This window comes from Scyliorhinus torazame, chromosome 9 (genome assembly GCF_047496885.1).
Source record: "Scyliorhinus torazame isolate Kashiwa2021f chromosome 9, sScyTor2.1, whole genome shotgun sequence".
NCBI classification, from domain to species: Eukaryota; Metazoa; Chordata; class Chondrichthyes; order Carcharhiniformes; family Scyliorhinidae; genus Scyliorhinus; species Scyliorhinus torazame.
In genome coordinates, this window is record NC_092715.1 from 118252249 (window position 1) to 118274285 (window position 22037).

Here is a 22037-nt window from a genome sequence, read left to right on the forward strand (position 1 = left end):
ATGAAGCTCTCCGTGCTCCCAGAGTCGATTAAGCAGGACGTCTCGTGCCCGTTGATTAGTACCGATGTTGTAGCAGTTGAGAGTGTTCGAGGCCGAGACTGGTCCAGGGTCACGGAGGCTAATCGCAGCAGCAGCTGGGTGTTCTCGCTGGGCGGTGTGTGGTCATCGGCACCGAGGTCCTGGGAGTCCATCCAAGATGGCGGCGCACACTGGTCGCACATGGCTGTGGGTGCACAAAATAACGGCACCCATCTATCACACGTGGCATCGGCGGCCACGCATTCGCTTCCAGAGACTGCAGCGACCGCCCGGGCCTAGCATACCGCCACAAAATGGCCCTTTTTGCCACATTCTTTACATGTGGATGAACGCGCTGGACAGCGCTGTCGGGGGTGTTTGGCTTGCCCGCAAAAATAGCAGCGGAGCCCCCCGGGGTTGCCGGGCCGTCTTGCAGCGCAAGCTTGTGGGGGGATGTGGGATGCCTCTGAGTTGGCTGCAGGAGGATTCCACGCTGACCAGGGGGCTGCCGTGAGGTCGGGGGCGTAGGCGCGGGTGTTTCGGCAGGCCACATCCAGGGAGCCGGCAAGGGCCCGTGCCTCCTTGAAGCCTAGAGTCTCTTTTTTCAGCAAGCGCTGGTGGATTTGAGAGGACAGCATGAAAGCGTCCCGAATCACAGTTCAGTGTGATCGTTTGCTGAAACTTGCGGGCAGCTGCAGTTTCTCCCCAACACCAGGATTGCGTGGTAGAATTCTTGTAGTGACTCACCAGGAATTTGTCGCCTCGTTGCTAGTAGATGCCGGGCGTAGACCTGATTTACAGGGCGAATGTAGTGTCCTTTCAGCAACTCCATCGCAGCATCGAAGTCATCCGTGTCCTCGATGAGGGTGTAGACTTCTGGGCTTACCCTTGAGTGCAGGATTTGCAGTTTCTGTTCTCCTGTGGGTGTGTTTTCTGCCGTTCCGAGGTAGCCGTTGAAGCACGCCAACCAGTGCTTGAAAGTCGCCGCCGAGTTTACTGCATGGGGGCTGAGTTGCAGACACTCCGACTTGATTCGGAGCTCCATTCTTTAAATCTAGCTTATTAAATTGATGCACGATCAATGACTACTAAAGCGAGGTTGTAGTCCAACTGAAGGCTTTAATAAGCTAGATGTTTCCCCCAGCAGCTCGGGTACAGAAAGAAAGCTGCTGGGGCGGCACGGGCTCTTATACCCCGCCTTGCAGGGCGGAGCTACCATACAGCTTGACCAATGGGAAACATACAATATCTACCAATGGTGTTCCAGCATTACTAGATACCGTAATTCCTCTACACAGACTACCGCAGAGTATTACGTAGTTTGTAGCTACTTGAAAGTCGAGAGATAATGCCAGACTTATATCTGAAATAAAATAAATGCTAAATCTACCATCCACCACATAGACTGTGATTCTGTGCTGGTACAAAGTTGGAAAGGAGGGAAAATGATTGGAAGATTAATTTAGCTGGAAGACGGCTAAATGAAAGACAGTTAACTTTGTTGCTGTTGGAGTTCTGGAAATAATCAGCTTGGTTGCAGTTTGAAATTGGTATTTGCTGATGTTTTAAGCCACTGTAATGGAGTCACAGGGAGGTCTGTGCTGAAGCTGTGGAACCCAGAGTTATGAGATCGGTAAAATAATTGGAGGGTCATTTAGCTAAAAGCGAATGGAAGGACCTCCATGAAATCTTGCAGCTTGGCAAATAACTGAAACACTGAAGAGAAATCAGAGTGAATTCCGGAGATCAATGATATATCCTTTGAGTTCGTCACAAGAAAAATGAATGAACCGTAGGGCAAAATTGTAGATTATGCTGCTTGGCTGCTTGGAATATTGCTTGGTTGTCCTGCCCCCGGCCCCGCCCGTGGCCCAACCTCGCTGAACCTTTATGGTGGGACGAGCAATGGCTAGGAGGGCCTGTCCACCCTTGCCCGAATTGAGTCCCACGACAGGGCTGTTTCCCTCCCAGCCTTAATTTTGTGACTGGTAGGAACAGTTCAGCAGTAGGAGGAGAAGCCCGGAACGTGGCCCTGCATCAGGCTTTGTGCAGGAAAGTCTCCTTTCAAAATCAGGCACCCTCTTGCCAACAAAACCTGCATCACGGGTACCCCATGGGTGCTCCCTCTACATTGGCCTCACCACCAACAACCTCTCCACTCCCACACCCGCCCTGAGACCGCCAAACTGGACTCCAGGATTTAGATCTGGGTCTGCTTATAGATTGATTCGTAGTTTTCTGAGCAGGACTTCCTCGCAACTGAGAATCAGGGGTGGGATTCTCTGTTGGCTGACGCCGATATCGGGAAACGCGTTTGGGTGGAGAATAGGTTCCGATGCCAAAATCGCGGAGGACGCCAATTTGACACCAAATCACAATTCTACGTTCACTCGACTGGAGTCAATGCGTTCCACAACGCACGTACAGTTAACACCATTTGCATATCATTAGTGGGCCTGACCCAGTATTCTCCGGGACCGCCACGATTCTCCGCCACCGATGGGATGGGTTGTCGATGGCGAGGTTCACTGTGCTTTTAAAAATCATGAAACCGGTGTTGTGGCTGCTGAGGGGAAGAGAGGGGTACAGAAAGTGTCCAACGTCACCATAGTTTTCTGACAGTTATGCCGCTGGCTGGGGTGCTTCTGCCAGGGCCAGGGGCAGTAGTGGGGTGGACGGGCCAGAACACCATTGCCCCAGCCGGAAAGGTCACCATACAGCTGCGCATGCCGCTGACAACCCACTGTGAACTTAGGGCCACGGGTCCACTCAGGCCACTCCCCTAGGAGCCTTCTGGTCTCAGCCGACCCATCAGCTGTGTGGGCATGCTACAGCACACCCAGTGCCATCTTGTTGGCTGCGATTAATGTGTGTGGGGATTGTAACGTGTATGTGCGGCTGCAGCTTGTCAGCCTCCTGAGTGTCAATTACGGACTCAGTGAATCCCGCACCGTTTTTCATTGGAATCGATTGTGTTCCACGTGGTGCACCCGGTGCGAGCCCCTCCACAGTCGCTGAATCGGTCCAGGTTCGGCACCAGTTTTGCTGTCGGGAATGTCCACAAGTCCTGCCCGGCGTCAACACTTAGTCTCATCTTTGGGTTGCTCATGGTCGGTTAATTGCTGGGTATTTTTGCTACAAATGTGAATGAATCCGAACGGGATCATAACAAAAGTAATTGCAATGGTTTGCACCAGCAAGCAATACCCCTGTCATTATTAGCTTTGAGCATCTAAGCACAGTTAATTTAGTGATGTCTTCAGCGACAGTCTGAGCTAACAAACTTAAACGTTTGATTTTATTTAATTTTTAATATAGCAAAACCTATTTATATTTTCCTTTGTTTCACAGGTTGATAAAAAAATAGTTCGAACTGAAATAGGAGTGCTGCTTCGACTCTCCCACCCCAATATTGTAAGTTGAATTATCATATTCTTCACAATATCTACGTTGCTCATGGTTTATTATCAAGGATATAAAACATTTCTCCTTTCTCTTCGAAGTGTGGAACTCAATATAAATAGAACATATTTTGAAATGTTTGTTTTCAATGTTGATTACTCACTATCTGATATAGCACAAACATGTTTAGCTATTTTTAATGCCATTATGGTACAACCTTATGACATACATATTAACATTAACACTTGAATGTTGCGACAGCATTTAAGGCAGACCAGCAGGCAAGGGCCAGTTTTCTAATTTATGCTGAATGTTTTCTGCTTTGGTCAGATCTTTGCTTTCACTGAAAATATTAATACAACATGAATTTCATGTGTTTTGTTGCTAACAGGAAAATTGCAATAATGTTTCCTGTATCTACATATTACGAAAGAAATAGGAGCTGGAGTTGGCCATTTGGCTGCTGAGCCTGTCAGCCGGTCAATGAGATTGTGGCTGATCTGATGTGCCTAACTCCATTTCCATTCTTATCCCAGTACCCTTGATTCCCTTGTCAAGAAGTTCAGGAAGGCAGTTCAGTACCACCTTCGTTTTAAAAAAATATATATTTTATTCAAAATTTTTGGCCAACCATAACAGTACATTGTGTATCTTTTACACAGTAATATAACAATATAAATAACAATGGCCAGTTTTTTAAACAAGAAATAAATAATATATAAACAGCATCAAAATTAAAAAACAAAACTAAATGGCAACTGCCTTGTCCCAAATAAATACTCTCCAAAAATACAATTCAGCAGTCCAGTATACAATTACCTATAACAACAACCTATACATATTATACTTATACACTAACATCCCTGAGAGTCCTTCTGGTTCCTCTCTCCCCCCCCCCCCCCCCCCCCCCCCCCCCCCCCCCCGCCCCCCTGGGTTGCTGCTGCTGTCTTCTTCTTTTCCATTCCCTCTATCTTTCTGTGAGGTATTCGACGAACGGTTGCCACCGCCTGGTGAACCCTTGAGCCGATCCCCTTAGGACGAACTTAATCCGTTCCAGCTTTATAAACCCTGCCATGTCATTTATCCAGGTCTCCACACCCGGGGGCTTGGCTTCCTTCCACATCAACAGTATCCTGCGCCAGGCTACTAGGGACGCAAAGGCCAAAACATCAGCCTCTTTCGCCTCCTGCACTCCCGGCTCTTCTGCAACCCCGAATATAGCCAACCCCCAGCTTGGTTCGACCTGGACCCCCACCACCTTCGAAAGCACCTTTGTCACCCCCACCCAAAACCCCTGTAGTGCCGGACATGACCAGAACATGTGGGTGTGATTCGCTGGGCTTCTCGAGCATCTCGCACACCTATCCTCTACTCCAAAAAATTTACTGAGCCGTGCTCCAGTCATATGCGCCCTGTGTAACACCTTAAATTGTATCAGGCTTAGCCTGGCACACGAGGACGATGAGTTTACTCTACTTAGGGCATCAGCCCACAGCCCCTCCTCAATCTCCTCCCCCAGCTCTTCTTCCCATTTCCCTTTCAGCTCATCTACCATAATCTCCCCCTCGTCCCTCATTTCCCTATATATGTCTGATACCTTACCGTCCCCCACCCATGTCTTTGAGATCACTCTGTCCTGCACCTCCTGCGTCGGGAGCTGCGGGAATTCCCTCACCTGTTGCCTCGCAAAAGCCCTCAGTTGCATATACCGGAATGCATTCCCTTGGGGCAACCCATATTTTTCGGTCAGCGCTCCCAGACTTGCAAACGTCCCATCTACAAACAGATCTCTCAATTGTGTTACTCCTGCTCTTTGCCATGTTCCAAATCCCCCATCCAGTCTCCCCGGAGCAAACCTATGGTTATTTCTTATCGGGGACCACACCGAGGCTCCCGTCTTTCCCCTATGCCGTCTCCACTGCCCCCAAATTTTCAGAGTAGCCACCACCACCGGGCTTGTGGTGTATTTCTTCGGTGAGAACGGCAACGGCGTCGTCACCATAGCTTGTAGACTAGTCCCCCTGCAGGACGCCCTCTCCAATCTCTTCCACGCCGCTCCCAGCTCTTCTCCCATCCACTTACATACCATTGAGATATTGGCGGCCCAGTAGTACTCACTTAGGCTCGGTAGTGCCAGCCCCCCCCCCCCCCATCCCTACTACGCTGCAAAAATCCCTTCCTCACTCTCGGGGTCTTCCCGGCCCACACAAAACTCATGATACTCTTTTCAATCCTTTTGAAAAAAGCCTTCGTGATCACCACCGGGAGGCACTGAAACACAAAGAGGAATCTCGGGAGGACCACCATTTTAACCGCCTGCACTCTCCCTGCCAGTGACAGGGATACCATGTCCCATCTCTTGAAGTCTTCCTCCATCTGTTCCACCAACCGCGTTAAATTTAACCTATGCAATGTACCCCAATTCTTGGCTATCTGGATCCCCAAGTAGCGAAAGTCCCTTGTTACCTTCCTCAGCGGTAAGTCCTCTATTTCTCTGCTCTGCTCCCCTGGATGCACCACAAACAACTCACTTTTCCCCATGTTCAGTTTATATCCTGAAAATTCTCCAAACTCCCCAAGTATCCGCATTATCTCTGGCATCCCCTCCGCCGGGTCCGCCACATACAACAACAAATCGTCCGCATACAGAGATACCCGGTGTTCTTCTCCTCCCCTGAGTACTCCCCTCCACTTCCTGGAACCCCTCAATGCTATTGCCAGGGGCTCAATCGCCAGTGCAAATAATAATGGGGACAGAGGACATCCCTGCCTCGTCCCTCTATGGAGCCGAAAATACGCAGACCCCCGTCCATTCGTGACCACGCTCGCCATCGGGGCCCTATACAGCAGCTGTAATATACTCATCTCCAAAGCCAAATCTCCTCAACACCTCCCACAAATAATCCCACTCCACTCTATCAAATGCTTTCTCGGCATCCATCGCCACCACTATCTCCGCTTCCCCCTCTGGTGGGGGCATCATCATTACCCCTAGCAGCCTCCGTATATTCGTATTCAGCTGTCTCCCCATCACAAACCCAGTTTGGTCCTCATGGACCACCCCCGGGACACAATCCTCTATCCTCATTGCCATTACCTTGGCCAGAATCTTAGCGTCTGCGTTCAGGAGGGAAATAGGCCTATAGGACCCGCATTGCAGCGGGTCTTTTTCCTTCTTTAGGAGAAGCGATATCGTTGCCTCTGACATAGTCGGGGGCAGCTGTCCCCTTTCCCTCGCCTCATTAAAGGTTCTCATCAGTAGCGGGGCGAGCAAGTCCACATATTTCCTGTAAAATTCAACTGGGAATCCATCCGGTCCCGGGGCCTTCCCCGCCTGCATGCTCCTAATTCCTTTCACTACTTCCTCCATTTCGATCTGTGCTCCCAGTCCCACCCTCTCCTGCTCCTCCACCTTAGGAAATTCCAGCTGGTCCAGAAAACACATCATTCTCTCCTTCCCATCCGGGGGCTGAGCTTCATATAATCTTTCATAGAATGCCTTGAACACTCCATTCACTCTCTCCGCTCCCCGCTCCATCTCTCCCTCCTCATCCCTCACTCCCCCTATTTCCCTCGCTGCTCCCCTTTTCCTCAATTGGTGGGCCAGCAACCTGCTCGCCTTCTCCCCATATTCGTACTGTACACCCTGTGCCTTCCTCCACTGTGCCTCTGCAGTACCCGTTGTCAGCAAATCAAATTCTACGTGTAGCCTTTGCCTTTCCCTGTACAGTCCCTCCTCCGGTGCCTCCGCATATTGCCTGTCCACCCTCAGAAGTTCTTGCAGCAACCGCTGCCTTCTGCGCCTCCCAGACCACTCCCACCTGGACCTCCCCATTATCATTTTGTTCCAAGTACTTTTCAATACACCCCCTCACCCTTAGACACACACCCTCATCCGCCATTAGTCCCATGTCCATTCTCCAGGGTGGACGCCGTTCTTTTTCCTCCCCTATCTCCAAGTCCACCCAGTGTGGAGCGTGATCCGAAATAGCTATAGCCGTATACTCCGTCCCCCTCACCTTCGGGATCAACGCCCTTCCCAAAACAAAAAAGTCTATTCGCGAATAAACTTTGTGGACATAGGAGAAATCTCCATGGGTCTACTCCTCCCATCTGCTCCATAAAGTCTTTAAGCACCTTGGCTGCTGCCGGCCTCCTTCTGTTGAATCCCAAATTTCTTTATCCGTCAGTCTGGCCTCAATAAAAGTCGAGATGGATTTGCAAGTATAACAATAGTTATTTTATTCAGCTTGCAAGCTACCTAGTCCACAGTGATACAGATAACATGTTGCTCTCTGCAGCCCCGGGACTAAGTGAATGTCCCAGACAAAGAGATCAGTACTGATACATTCAAATGGCATCAGGTTTCACATACTCGACACCCATAGGTCATCCTATGTCCCTCCTGACTTGTTTGATCTATTCTGATTGGCTCACTTCCAATCCCTTTCTCCGGCCCCTATCAATTCAGCATCACTCTCATAGACACACCTCTTCCTGCTTTTTTCCATGCGGTCTAAAATCCTTTGTCTCTACTTGCCAGAATCAAAGTGGCTTATTTCTACATTACATTAACTAATATCTCTAAAGTAACTATTTTATATCACATTCGTCACTTCCAGTCCTGGACCTCGATCTGTCCAGCCCTGGTTCCAGCACCGTGTTAAAATCTCCACCCATTACCAACTTCCCCACCTCTAGGTCCGGGATACGCCCTAACATGCGCCTCATAAAGTTGGCATCATCCCAGTTCGGGGCATATATGTTCACTAAGACCACCGCCTCCCCCTGTAATTTGCCACTCACCATCACGTATCTGCCCCCACTATCCGCCACTATGGTCTTTGCCTCAAACATTACCCGCTTCCCCACTAGTATAGCCACCCCCCTGTTTTTCGCATCTAGCCCCGAATGAAACACCTGCCCCACCCATCCTTTGCGTAGTCTAACCTGGTCTATCAGTTTCAAATGCGTCTCCTGTAACATAACCACATCTGCCTTAAGTTTCTTAAGGTGTGTGAGTACCCGTGCCCTCTTTATCGGCCCGTTCAGCCCTCTCACATTCCACGTGATCAGCCGGGTTGGGGGGCTCTTTACCCCCCCCCCCTTGTCGATTAGCCATCCCCTTTTATCCAGCTCCTCACCCGGTTCCCACGCAGCTGTGTCCCCCCCAGGCGGTGCCCTCCCGCCCCGCCCAGCCCACCCCATACCAGCTCCCCTTTCTCCCCAGCAGCAGCGACCCAGTAAATCCCCCCTCCCACCCCCCCGCTAGATCCCTCACTAGCGTAGTTACACCCCCCATGTTGCTCCCAGAAGTCAGCAAACTCTGGCCGACCTCGGCTTCCCCCCGTGACCTCGGCTCGCACCGTGCGACGCCCCCTCCTTCCTGCTTCCCTATTCCCGCCATAATTATCATAGCGCGGGAACAAAGCTCGTGCTTCCCTTTTGGCCCCGCCCCCAATGGCCAACGCCCCCAGCTCCTCCACCTCCCTTCCTCCCTCCCCCACAACCTGTGGAAGAGAGAAAAGTTACCGGGTCGCAGGATTAACAACATAAAAATCATCTCTCCCCCCTTTTTCCCCCCTCTTCGCCCCCCATATTCGCCCCACCACTTTGTCTCAAACGTTCTTTTTTAATAACCCGCTTATTCCAATTTCTCTTCAACAATAAATGTCCACGCCTCATCCGCTGTTTCAAAGTAGTGGTGCTTCCCTTGATATGTGACCCACAGTCTTGCCGGCTGCAGCATTCCAAATGTAATCTTCTTTTTATGAAGCACCGCCTTGGCCCGATTAAAGCTCGCCCTCCTTCTCGCCACCTCCGCACTCCAGTCTTGATATACGCGGATCACCGCGTTCTCCCACCTACTACTCCGAATTTTCTTTGCCCATCTGAGGACCATCTCTCTGTCCTTAAAACGGAGGAATCTCACCACTATGGCTCTGGGAATTTCCCCTGCTCTCGGTCCTCGCGCCATCACTCGGTATCCTCCCTCCACCTCCAACGGACCCGTCGGGGCCTCCGCTCCCATTAACGAGTGCAGCATCGTGCTCACATATGCCCAGACGTCCGCCCCTTCTGCACCTTCAGGAAGACCAAGAATCCTTAAATTCTTCCTCCTCGCATTATTCTCCAGCACCTCCAGCCTTTCCGCACATCGTTTATGGTGTGCCTCGTGCATCTCCGTCTTCACCACCAGGCCCTGTATATCGTCCTCGTTCTCGGCAGCCTTTGCCTTCACGACCCGAAGCTCCCGCTCCTGGGTCTTTTGCTCATCTTTTAGCCCTTCAATCGCCTGTAATATCGGGGCCAACAGCTCCTTCTTCATCTCCTTTTTAAGCTCTTCCACGCAGCGTTTCAAAAACTCGTGTTGTTCAGGGCCCCATATTAAACTGCCACCTTCCGACGCCAGCTTGGTTTTTGCTTGCCTTCCTTGCCGCTGCTCTAAAGGATCCACCGCAATCCGGCCACTTTCCTCTCCTTTTTCCATCCGTATCCAGGGGGATTCCCTTCTGGTTTCCCGCACAGTGCTTTTAGCCGTTAAAATTGCCGTTGGGGCTCTTATTAAGAGCCCAAAAGTCCGTTCCACCGGGAGCTGCCGAAACGTGCGACTTAGCTGGTCATCGCCGCACCCGGAAGTGAGTACCACCTTCTTAAGGGTAATTCGAGATGGACAGCAAATGCTGGCCTAGCCACATCCTGTAAAAAGGAATAAAATAATCTGTCTAACTCAGCCTTGAATATATTCAATAACCCAGCCTCCACTGCTCTCTGGGGGAGTGAATTCCATACACCATCAACCCTCATTGGGCTGTATAATTTTCAAAACTACATTTCCTAATTCTCTTGCAACTTAAAACTTTGAAACGGCATTTACGTGTTGATATACCATCAATTCACAGCGAGACCATATGAACAAGTGAACAAAGGCTTTATTACACAAAGAACTAGCCTGCCAGTGACTTCTGTACAAATGAGCATCACCCACTAGGCGCAGGACTATATACCGTCCCGGGAGGGCAGAGCCAGAGGCGGAGCCCACTGGGATTCCAGCTCAATCCTTAAAGGTTAAAGGTTACACAGGCACCACATTTCCTGGTGAATACATTTCACCACATTCACCCCCTGTTTAAACAAAAGCACAAAGTCCGGCGTGGGTGACGTGAGTCAAATGTCCAGTCTATCCGGAGGCCGGATTGTCCTTTTAGACCTCCTCAGCTCTGGCGGTGTGGCGGGCACGGATGTCGTAGATGATGGTGACTCCGAGAGCATGTTGTTCGGAGCTTCCGCCCAGCGTGTCGGAGACGGTTGCGAGGTAGTGGTCGTCAGGTGGGTGGCAGGTGGCTGCTGTGAAGGCGCGGGGGGCAGTGCAGGCGCAGGGGGCGGCGTAGGCGCGGGTGGACACAGGAGCCCGAGGGGGGCGAAAGAGACACGGTTGGTGGCGGTAGGCGATGCTGGGAGCGGGAGGGGAACCAGCGGGCGCCAGGTCCCGTAGGGAGACTGTATCTTGCCTCCCGTCTGGGTGCGCGACGTAGGCGTAATGGGGGTTTGCGTGCAGCAGCTGGACCCTCTCAACTAGGGGGTTGGTCTTATGGCTCCTCACATGCCTCCGGAGAAGGACAGGCCCCCGAGTTGTCAGCCAGGATGTAAGTGATATCCCGGAGATGGACTTCCTGGGGAAGACAAACAAGCGGTTGTGAGGGATCTCATTCGTGGCTGTGCAGAGGAGCGACCTAATGGAGTGGAGCGCGTCGGGGAGGACCCCCTGCCAGCGGGGAACTGGGAGACTTCTAGACCGGAGGGCAAGAAGGACGGCCTTCCATACCGTCGCGTTCTCCCTCTCCACCTGCCTGTTGCTCTGCGGTTGTAGCTGGTAGTCCTGCTCGAGTCGATGCCCTTACCGAGCAGGTACTGACACAGCTCATCGCTCATAAACGATGTGCCCCGGTCACTGTGGATGTATGCAGGGAAACTGAACAGTGCGAAGATGCTGTGCAGGGCCTTTATTACTGTGGCCGAGGTCAGGTCGGGGCAAGGGACAGCGAAAGGGATGCGGGAGTACTCATCAATGACGGTCAGGAAGTACAGATTGCGGTCGGTGGACGGGAGTGGCCCTTTGAAGTCGATACTGAGGCGCTCAAAGGGCCGGGAGGCCTTTACCAGATGGGCCTTGTCTGGCCGATAGAAGTGCAGTTTGCACTCTGCGCAGACTTGGCAATCCCTGGTCATGGCTCTGACCTCCTCGGTGGAGTAGGGCAGGTTGCGGGACTTAATAAAATGGACAAGCCGGGTGACCCCTGGGTGGCAGAGGTCGTTGTGGAGAGCCCGCAGTCGGTCCTCCTGCGCGCTGGCGCAAGTACTGCCGGACAGGGCATCTGAGGGCTCGTTGAGCTCCCCAGGACGATACTTAATATCGTAAGTGTAGGTGGAGAGTTCGATCCTCCACCTCAAGATCTTATCATTTTTAATCTTGCCCCACGGTGCATTGTCAAACATAAAGGCTACCGACCGTTGGTCGGTGGCGAAGGGGAACCTCCTACCAGCTAGGTAGTGCCTCCAATGCCACACAGCTTCCACAATGGCTTGCGCCTCCTTCTCGACAGAGGAGTTGAGGGTAGCAGCCAGGACGACGTCTGATGCATCGCTCTCTACCTGAAAAGGGATGGACGCGTCCACCGCGTGCATGACGGCCTTAGTGATATCGGCCTTGATGCGGCTGAAGGCCGAGCGAGCCTCAGCCACCAGGGGAAAAGTGGTGGTCTTAATAAGTGGGTGGGCTTTGTCTGCTTGGTTGGGGACCGACTGGATGTAGTATGAGAAAAGCCCCAGCACTGTTTGAGGGCCTTGAGGCTGTGGAGAAGGGGAAGTTCCGTGAGGGGGCGCATGCGGTCGGGGTCGGGCCCCAGGATTCCGTTTTCCACGACATAGCCGAGTATGGCTAGCCGGGTTGTGCGGAAAACGCACTTCTCCCTATTATATGTGAGGTTGAGGGATTGGGCGGTTTGGATTAACTTATTAAGGTTGGCGTCGTGGTCCTGCTGGTCATGGCCGCAGATGATGACATTGTCCATGTACGGGTATGTAGCCCGTAGCCCGTACTGGTCCACCATTCGGTCCATCGTTCTCTGTAAGACCGAGACCCCATTGGTGACGCCGAAAGGGACCCTGAGGAAGTGGAAGAGTTGGCCGGCTGCTTCAAAAGCCGTGTAGTGGTGATCTTCCCGGGCAAATCAGGAACTGGTGGTAGGCAGCTTCAGATCCACCGTGGACTAGCCTGCCAGTGACTTCTGTACAAATGAGCACTACCCACTGGGCGCAGGACTATATACCGTCCCGGGGGGGCGGAGCCAGAGGCGGAGCCCACTGGGGTTCCAGCTCAATCCTTAAAGGTTAAAGGTTACACAGGCACCACATCTCCTGGTGAATACATTTCACCACACGTGTTCCGTTTTTTAAGACCCAGTGTTACTTGGGGCATAAGTGTTGCTTCGGGGGGGGGGGGGGTCAGAACATCTGGCCCTCCTCACTGTGCCCTGCTCTGGTGATTTTAGTTCCTGAACCTCGTTAAACTGATATAACTCTGACTCCTGCCTGAATCCAGTAGAAATGATCAGAAAACAGAAAACCACTGCACGGGATTAATGATGACAGTACTGGCCATGGGTGGGAAGGGAGTGGATCTAAAACTACTCATGGCCAGGGGAGGGGTTGGAGCACAAGGCAGTGAACACTCAAGATTTTCTTGGGCGGGAGGAGCGCATGAACTCTCCTAACCCACAAAAGAACTTTTTTAAAAATGATCAATTTCAATTTAACTGGGCCTCTTCTGGCCATGTTCCTTCTTGCTGTCAGCCTTTTTGGGGGCTCTGGTGCTACAAGCTTTCATTGGCATTTATGGCACTGCAAGATTACTTATGTGATTGGCAATTAAAATTGTATGAGAATCTGAATGGTGTCAATGGAATCCAACATTTCACTGTTTTTAAAAAAAATATTTTTTATTCTCCTTTTTCACATTTTCTCCCACATTTACACCCACCAACAACAAACAATAATTAGTAACAAATATGTCAATCCCCATATCAATAACAACGATCCTATCCTCCCACCAAACCCCAAACATTAGCCCGCATGTTCACGTAAACATATGACAAAAAGGAATCAGGTATCACCCATAGTCACCATCAACACACACCGCCCCCCTCCCCCCAAACCTCCCTCCCCCCAAACCTCCCCCCCCCACCCCCCCAAACTAATGTTCAATGTTATCCAGTTCTTGAAAGTGCATGATGAATAATGCCCATGAATTGTAAAACCCCTCCATCCTGCACCTCAGTTCAAACTTAACCTTCTCAAGAGTCAAGAATTCCAGCAGGACCCCCGCCACGCCAGGGCACAGGGTGGAGAGGCTGCTCTCCATCCCAGCAGGATCCGCTTTCGGGCGATCAACGAGGCGAAGGCTACAACATCTGCCTCTGCACCCGTTTCCAACCCTGGATGGTCCGACACCCCGAATATGGCCACCCGCGGGCCTGGGTCTAGTTTCATGTGCACCACTTTAGAAATTATCCTAAAAACCTCCTTCCAGTAATCCTCTAGCTTTGGACAGGAGCAAAACATATGAACGTGATTAGCGGGGCCCGCCCCGCAACGTTCACTCACATCTTCTACTCTTTCAAAGAATCGGCTCATCCTCGCCCTCGTGAGGTGTGCTCTGTATACCACCATCAGCTGTATCAGCCCCAACCTCGTGCACAAGGTGGAGGCATTTACTCTCCGGAGCACCTCTCACCAGGACCCCTCCTCCATATCCTCTCCCAACTCTTCCTCCCACTTTGCTTTGATCACTTCCAGTGGTACCTTCTCCTCTTCCAAAATAGCTCTGTAAACCGCTGACACTACCCCTTTCTCCATTCCCCCTGTCGTCAGCACCTCCTCCAGCAATGTGGAGGCCGGCTCCACCAGGAAGCTCTGTATCTCCTTTCTGGCAAAATCTCGAACCTGCACATATCTAAACATTTCCCCTGCTCCAGCCCATACTTCACTCCCACCTCCTTCAGCCCTGCAAACTGACCCTGCAAACAAATCTTTTAGTGTCTTAATCTCCTTCTCCTCCCATTTCTGAAAATTTCCATCCCACCTCCCTGGCTCAAATCTGTGGTTCCCCTGAATCGGCATTTCAACATTTCACTGTTAAGGAGACTTTCTCCCTGTCTGCGATGGGTATCCTCAAAACTGCCAAAACTCAGCAGTTAAAATGGTGGTGGCTGCGAAAGTGTTGAGAATCAGGAAGTGCAGGGCCAAGATTTTGACTGCCTGACCTCTTTCTTCCCAGCTGGTGGATGGGGTTAAAATGGGCCTTTTAATTATTTAAGTTTTATCGTGCTGAAATTTGTTGGAAATTAATTTGGATGAATTACATTAGTAGTCCGCCATCTATGTTCCATCCGTTGAATAAGTGTTGACGTGGGGGCATGATTCGTGGAGTTCTACAACAGCAAAACTGGCGCTGCACCTGGACCGATTCAAAACCGTTGAGGAGCTATCACCGGTGCCACGTGGAACACAATCAATTCCAATGAGAAGTGGTATGAGATTCGTCTGGTTTGCGATTGACACTCAGGAGGCTAACAAGCTGAAGCTGCATCTGCACAGTCCCCTCCCCACACATACCATCCCAGCCAACAAGATGGCAATGAGGAGACCGTCACCCCGTTTTATGGATGATGACCCTGCTAGACTCCGTGGAGGTGAGGCGGGCGACCCTGTACCCCAGATCAGGAAGGAGACTGATCACCGTTCCTGGGCGCAGGTGGCAGAGGCCGTCAACGCCGTGGGCAACACCATTCGGACTGGCCAGCAGTGCAGCAAGAAACTGCACAACCTCTTCAGCCCCCCCCCCCCCACTAGGTGAACCTGGAGGTGATCAGAGCGTTCTGTGCTGGGTCAGGCCCGCTAATAATATGCAAATGGCGTTTACTGTATGTGCGGAGTGGAATGCATTGACGCCAATGTCGAGGTCCGAAGAATTGCGATTTGTCGTGAAACTGGTGGCCGCCACAATTTCGGCGTCAAAACCGATTTTCCACCCAATCACTTTGAGATTCCAGCGTCAGCTGACGGAGAATCACCCATTTTCATTTTTGATGATAATAATCTACTCTCTCCTTTTAATTTATGCACTACTTACTTGGTTTTACATCATATTTACTGCCACAAGAAGGGGCAGGGAAACGTTTTCTCAGTCCACTGCCTTTATGATTTTGAAAGAAACCACTTTGATGTATGAGAGAGTGAACAAATGACAATCCTGCCCATTTTCAGCATCTGCGTGAAGGTTCTGAACGCTGCTTATTATATTCTAGTAGTAACATATGGCAAGCAAAGGATGTCCAGCACAAACCTAAGCCTCATTATACCATGGTATTAAATGTCTTACACCATGATCCACTGTAATTTGGTTGTATTCAGATAATAGATGAGAATTATAAATACTGAACCTGTTGTCAGCTTAATTAATATTTATGAAATCTTTACTAATAAATTTATAGAACAATACTATTTAATAATTGTGATATTTCATATGTAATTTTCTAAACAATTAATTTGTTTTACAGATTAGACTGAAAGAGATATTTGAGACTCTGACAGAGATTAATTTGGTTCTGGAACTGGTCACAGGGGGAGAGCTATTTGACAGGTATTTGATTTGTTTATTTTAAAGGTGGATTAGTAAAGAAATATAAAGCTGTAGTACCAGACTCAAGCAACTTTAAACTGTCTCCGGCATTTACAGACTTTTTATGAATTAGATTTCTTATGTACATGTTATTTGATAATGATACAGTTTATAGTTGTTTGTGTCTGTGTGAGGACATATACATATGGGGCAGGATTTTCTGGAAAGGCCCCACCCACCAGCTGAAGAATCGGGGCAAGTCCATCTCCACCAACCCAGGAAGCCACAACCTGATGTTACATGCCTGAGATCATGGCTTCCGCTCCCATGATGAAGAATGTCATGTCTCCTAAAGTTACTGACCAGTCAGAGGGCTGACAGCTCTCTAGACCTAGCAGTGCCACTGGGAGCAGTGGCCGCTGTCGGCTCTTCAATCAGACTCGCCAAGGTGGTGGGACTGCAAGGTAAATTGGGTATGAGTCAGGGTATGCAGTTCTTTTCCAATAGAAGTAGTAGCAATAAAAGGCAATGGGAAAGTATTGCAGGAAATTAATTTGGTACTTGCAGGAAATGCGTTTCACAGATAACTTTCAATATATTCAGAATGGTCTCCTGTGGAAGTCAAGATCACATATGGTCTTCAGGTGAAAAGAGCAAGAGCTGGAGTAAATTTAAATCAGGGCATGAAGATATAATTCAGCCCAATTTTAAAGTCATACATTCTGTCCTAACTTAATATAAATTCCTAAGTTCAAAGTTTTAATGAAACAACTTGTGTAAGCTAGTCACAAGTAATATGCCCTCGGGCTATTGCTGGGTTTCCAACATGTTGATTGGGAGGGTTTAATTACACCTTGAAATGTTACAATGAAGAGTTTCTGATAGACTTGAACATGGGAAACTCTAATGGAAAAAGTTGACAGCAAGTGCTTAAAGGGATAGAAATTGGTCCTTGTGCCTGTTAAATGGAGGAAAATTGACCTATTTCACAGGCCTATGACCTGCACCTCAAGAACACTGGAAATATGTCTGATGATAAATCGGTCTCAAGGGCAGCACGGTAGCATTGTGGATAGCACAATTGCTTTACAGCTCCAGGGTCCCAGGTTCGATTCCGGCTTGGGTCGCTGTCAGTGCGGAGTCTGCATATCCTCCCCGTGTGTGCGTGGGTTTCCTCTGGGTGCTCCGGTTTCCTCCCACAGTACAAAGATGTGCAGGTTAGGTGGATTGACCATGATAAATTGCCCTTAGTGTCCAAAATTGGCCTTAGTGTTGGGTGGGGTTGCTGGGTTGTGGGGATAGGGTGGAGGTGTTGACCTTGGGTAGGGTGCTCTTTCCAAGAGCCGGTGCAGACTCGATGGGCCGAATGGCCTCCTTCTGCACTGTAAATTCTATAATTCTATGATCAATTTTCATTGTTGTTTATTTTGTTGATGTTCTTTGCAGCTTTGACAGATGGCGTTGTCACCCTTAAGAAGAGAAACACCACCCTATAAGCAAATGGGCTTGTGCCCATTTGACCTTGGTCTATAGATAGCTCAGGTGGCTTCAAAAAAAGCTTTGCATGTCATGATGGTCAGCATATTATTGAATCTGTCTTGATTTTCTCTTCCCATCACATGTCCTTTATCTTCTGGTTTCATATTTGGATGTCAGCCTTGAGCTGTTGGAATGCTGCCTCCTTGACTTGTGACATTAGGTTGTTCTGCTGGACAATGAGGGCTGCTTCTTTTTGTTCCAGGAGGTTACATGATTCAGCATTTTATTCAGCGAATTAGAATGAGTGACGATGATGCTTGAACCATAATTCTGGGCACAGGAGTGCAGTACAACTGACTTTATTTATCTCACAGTTCTGAAGTTGGGTTGGATGTGTGAAGATTTTCTGGATTGGTTGTGAGCTGCATTTGGAATTCCTCTCTTCAGCTGGTCTGCTTTAGGCCTGAGACTTTCTTCTTTTTAGACTTTTGGGTCTTTAGATATCTTGGTGCTCTGTAAATGTTCATCAGCAGCTGAACGAATCTGATCTGTCCAGCAGGCATCAGTCTTCCGCATGAACAAGTGATACTGACATCACTTAGATCATTGATCTGAAGAATGATATAATGCAGGAGGTACCAGTACTTTAATCTAGTATTCCTCCATGTAGTTTTGCATTTGTCTTTCTGACAGAAGACGGTGTTTGTTATAATGCGCCATGCTGAGCACACATTATCAGCAGGAGGATGTCATTTGCATTGGCTTTTCCTCCTCAGTTTCCCCAATGGTTCTGCTCCAGATATTGGAGTTACAGCCACCCCTGGCATTAAAGTTCTCCAGAAGAATGATCCTATTTTCTTTTAGGGTGGCAGTGAGGATTTCATCAAGGTAAAATTAGAAATTTTTCTGAATATCTTCATCGGAGTCAATGGTCAGGGCATAAGCACTGATGGTAGTGGCAAAAAACATTGGTTATGTTTGAGTGTAGGTGACGTGTCATGAGTCTCCCCCCCCCCCCCCCCCCCCCCCCAATCTTGGAGCATCGCCATTGTCAAATTGGCAGCTTGGTGGTCAGATTTCATGTTGAACAAAAAGGAGCGGGACCATCTTGTAGTTGCAATTTTCTTCTGCTCTTGCAGCTAGTGAGATGTACAGTCTTCCTTTGCCTGTTGTGCTGTTGAGGACATCTTAGACCACACTTTGTCTGGCACCTCCCCCTGATTTTGCTGCCATGGGTGACACTACTAGGAGCAAGGAATTCACATCGCTCAAAGAACTGTTAGAGGACTCACATCTTTCTAGTAGGGGGCGGCACAGTGGCGCAGTGGTCAGCACTGCTGCCTCACGGCGCTGAGGACCCAGGTTCAATCCCAGCCCCGGGTCACTGTCCATGTGGAGTTTGCACATTCTCCCCGTGTCTGCGTGGGTCTCACTCCCACAACCCAAAGATGTGCAGGGTATGTGAATTGGCTACGCTTCAATTAAGAGAAAAATTTAATTGGGTTCTCTAAATTAAAAAAAAAAACCTTTCTAGTACACCATGGTGCCGATCCACAGAGGGGATGGAGTAGACCTGTGTTTCCAGGAGCCTGACTGGATCTTTCCGGCTGCTCACGCCCCGTTGTCACCACTGGCACTAGAAGATCCCACTGCCAGCCAATGGAGAGCCGCCGCTGTGGCTGGTTGCGTGGAAAATCCCACCCATTATAATTTCAGTTTATGCCACCTAAATGGAAATGGGGCCCTAGAGTGCCAACAGAAAGCAACCCTTAAGGTGCTAATAATTGGCCATTTAATTGGGCTGAGGGCCTAGTCCTTGCCCGTCCCCAATAATCTTACAGACAGGTCGGGGTCATGTGGGAGAATAGTGAGAAGACCACCATGGGAAATCTATGTGCCCCCCACCCCCCCCCCCCCGTCACACCTGCAAAACCACCAGCAGGGGACTGTAAGATTCTGCCCAGCGACTTAAGTGAGGGACCAAGTATAATGTACTGATGTTTTCTGACAATACAAAGGTGGAAATGTACGCAAGGAGGAGGATGCAAAAGAATTTAGACAAGTTAAATGATGAGGGAAAAAATGTTGCAGGTGGAATATAATTAGAAAAAATGTGAAGTTCATTTTGATAAAGAAAAGGTAGAAAAGCTAAATCCTTTAAATGGTAAGAGACGAGTGGATGTTAGGATTCAGAGGTTCCTGGTTGTCCTTGTGCATGTACCACAGAACATTAACTTGCAAGTTTTTTAAATTCTTTGATGGGATGTGGGCATCACTAGCTGGGCCAACATTTATTGCCCATCCCTATTTGCCCTTTAGGGGGCATTTAAGAGTCAGCCACATTGCTGTGGATTTGGAGTCATGTGTAGATCAGACCAGGATTACTAGTCCAGTGACAATACCAATACTTCCCCTAATATCAATACATCAAGCAGTTAGAAGGAAACTGGTATGAATCCTTTTATCACAAAGGGATTGAAGTATACATGAAACGTTTTACTGCAATTGTATGGGGATTTGGTGAAATCACACCCCGAGCAGTGGATTTTACATTCCCTTACCAGGCATGTTTGCGGCAGGGGACAGGTAAATTATGTTGGGTTGCTGGTCCACTGCCTTATAACACCTGACCCGGTCCCCATAATACAGGGGTTGGGGAACGCACCTAGTAGCCATCTGTCATTAGGCCTATTGAGGGCCTTAAGTGGCTAATTATTGCCCACTGAAAATCCTCAATCTGCCTCCACTGCCATAATAGGCTGGGCCATGGCAGGTGGGAAAAACTGGAGAAGGCTATTTTTTAAGCAACTTTGTTGAAAAAACAGGAAGAAATGAGGCAGCACATCATTCTGGGGGTACCCTGTGTGTATCGGGGCAGCATCCTCACCAAGATGGTATCCCCATCCCTTTGTGCCCCCCCCCCCCGCCAAGCTTCCTAAACCTGCCCCCATCCCCTTCCTCCGAGAGTGCTCAATACCATACACTCTAGAAAGCCTGGGACTTATCTGGGTCCAGTGTCCATCCTTGATCTCCATGGATTTCATTATAGTCTTAACAGCACCTGCTACTGAGTTCTGGTACTGCTGTGGCTGCTAGAGCTGGTGGAAGCTTTTGTGAGACCATTTAACCCTCAGTTTCTGTAGGCCACCCAGAGTGTGCTACTGCTATGGGGAAGCCTTTTTAAAGGAGGTTCGTTTGGAGCTGTCTTTCATCTGAGTTTTTATTTTACATCTATTCGTTCATGGGATGTGGGTGTCACTGGCTCGGCCATTATTTATTGCCCCCTCTTAATTGCCATTTGGAAGGTGGTGGTGAGCTGCTTTCTTGAACCGCTGCATCCCCTGTGGTTCAGGTTTTTGACTCAGCGACAGTGAAGGAATAGCGATATAGTCTGAGTGGCATATGGCTTGGAGGGGACCTTGCAGTCGGTGGTGTTACCCTGCATCTGCCGCCCTTGTCTTTTTGGATGGTCGATCACGGGTTTGGAAGGTACTGTCGAAGAGATCTTGGTGAGTTGCTGCTCCCACTGTGTGTTGGTGGAGGGAATGAATGTTTAGGGTGGTGGATGGGGTGCCAATGAAGTGGGTTGCTTTGTTCTGAATGGTGTTGAACTGAATGTCATTGGAACGGCACTCATCAAGGCTAATGGCGACTATTCCATTGCATTCCTAACTTGTGCGTTGTAGGTGGTGGACAGCCTTGGGAAGTCAATAGGTGAGTTACTCTCCATAGAATTCACGGCCTCTGACCTGCTCTTGTAGCCACTGTATTTACATCGTCCAATTCAGTTTCTAGTCAATGGTAGCCTCAGGATTTTGATAATGGGATTTAGCAATGGTAATGCCATTGAATATCAAGGGGAGATGTTTGCATTCCTTCTTATTGGAGATGGTCATTGCCTGGTGCTTATGTGGCGTGAACATTGCCTGCCATTTATTACCCTAAACCTGAATATTTCCATGTCTTGTTGCATATGGATACAGTCTGCTTCAGTGTCTGAGGAGTCGCAAATGGTACTGAACAGTCATCAGCAAACAACCCCACTTGTGATCTTATGATCGAGGGAAGGTCACTGCTGAAGCAGCTGAAGATGGTTGGGCCTCAGACACTATTCTGACAAACTCCTACAACGATGCCCCAGTTCTGAGATGGTTGAACTCGAACAACCACAACCATCTTGCTTTGTGTTAGGTATGACTCCAACCAGTGTTGAGATTTTCCCCTGGTTCCCATTGACTCCAGTTTTGCTAGGGCTCCTTCATACCATACTCCAAGGGCAGTCACTCTCACCTCACCTCTTGTGTTCAGCGCTTCAATCCATGTTTGGATTAAGGCTGTAATAAGGTCAGGAGAGCCCAAACTAAACGTCAGTGAGCAGGTTATTTCTGAAGTGCTGCTAGAAAGCACTGCACATGACACCTTTCATCACTTGGCTAATGATTGAGAGTAGACTGATGGG

The 22037-nt window shown here is 49.3% G+C and overlaps 1 protein-coding gene across 1 annotated transcript in view; it reads left to right on the forward strand.

Annotated features, from left to right (window-relative positions):
- The window catches only part of camk4 (calcium/calmodulin-dependent protein kinase IV), a 217005-nt gene that overhangs the window by 94931 nt on the left and 100037 nt on the right, over nt 1-22037 (forward strand). The window contains exons 3-4 of the mRNA XM_072516421.1: nt 3370-3432; nt 16038-16120. Coding sequence (XP_072372522.1) covers nt 3370-3432; nt 16038-16120 — 146 coding nt within the window. The remainder of the gene's footprint in view (nt 1-3369; nt 3433-16037; nt 16121-22037) is intronic.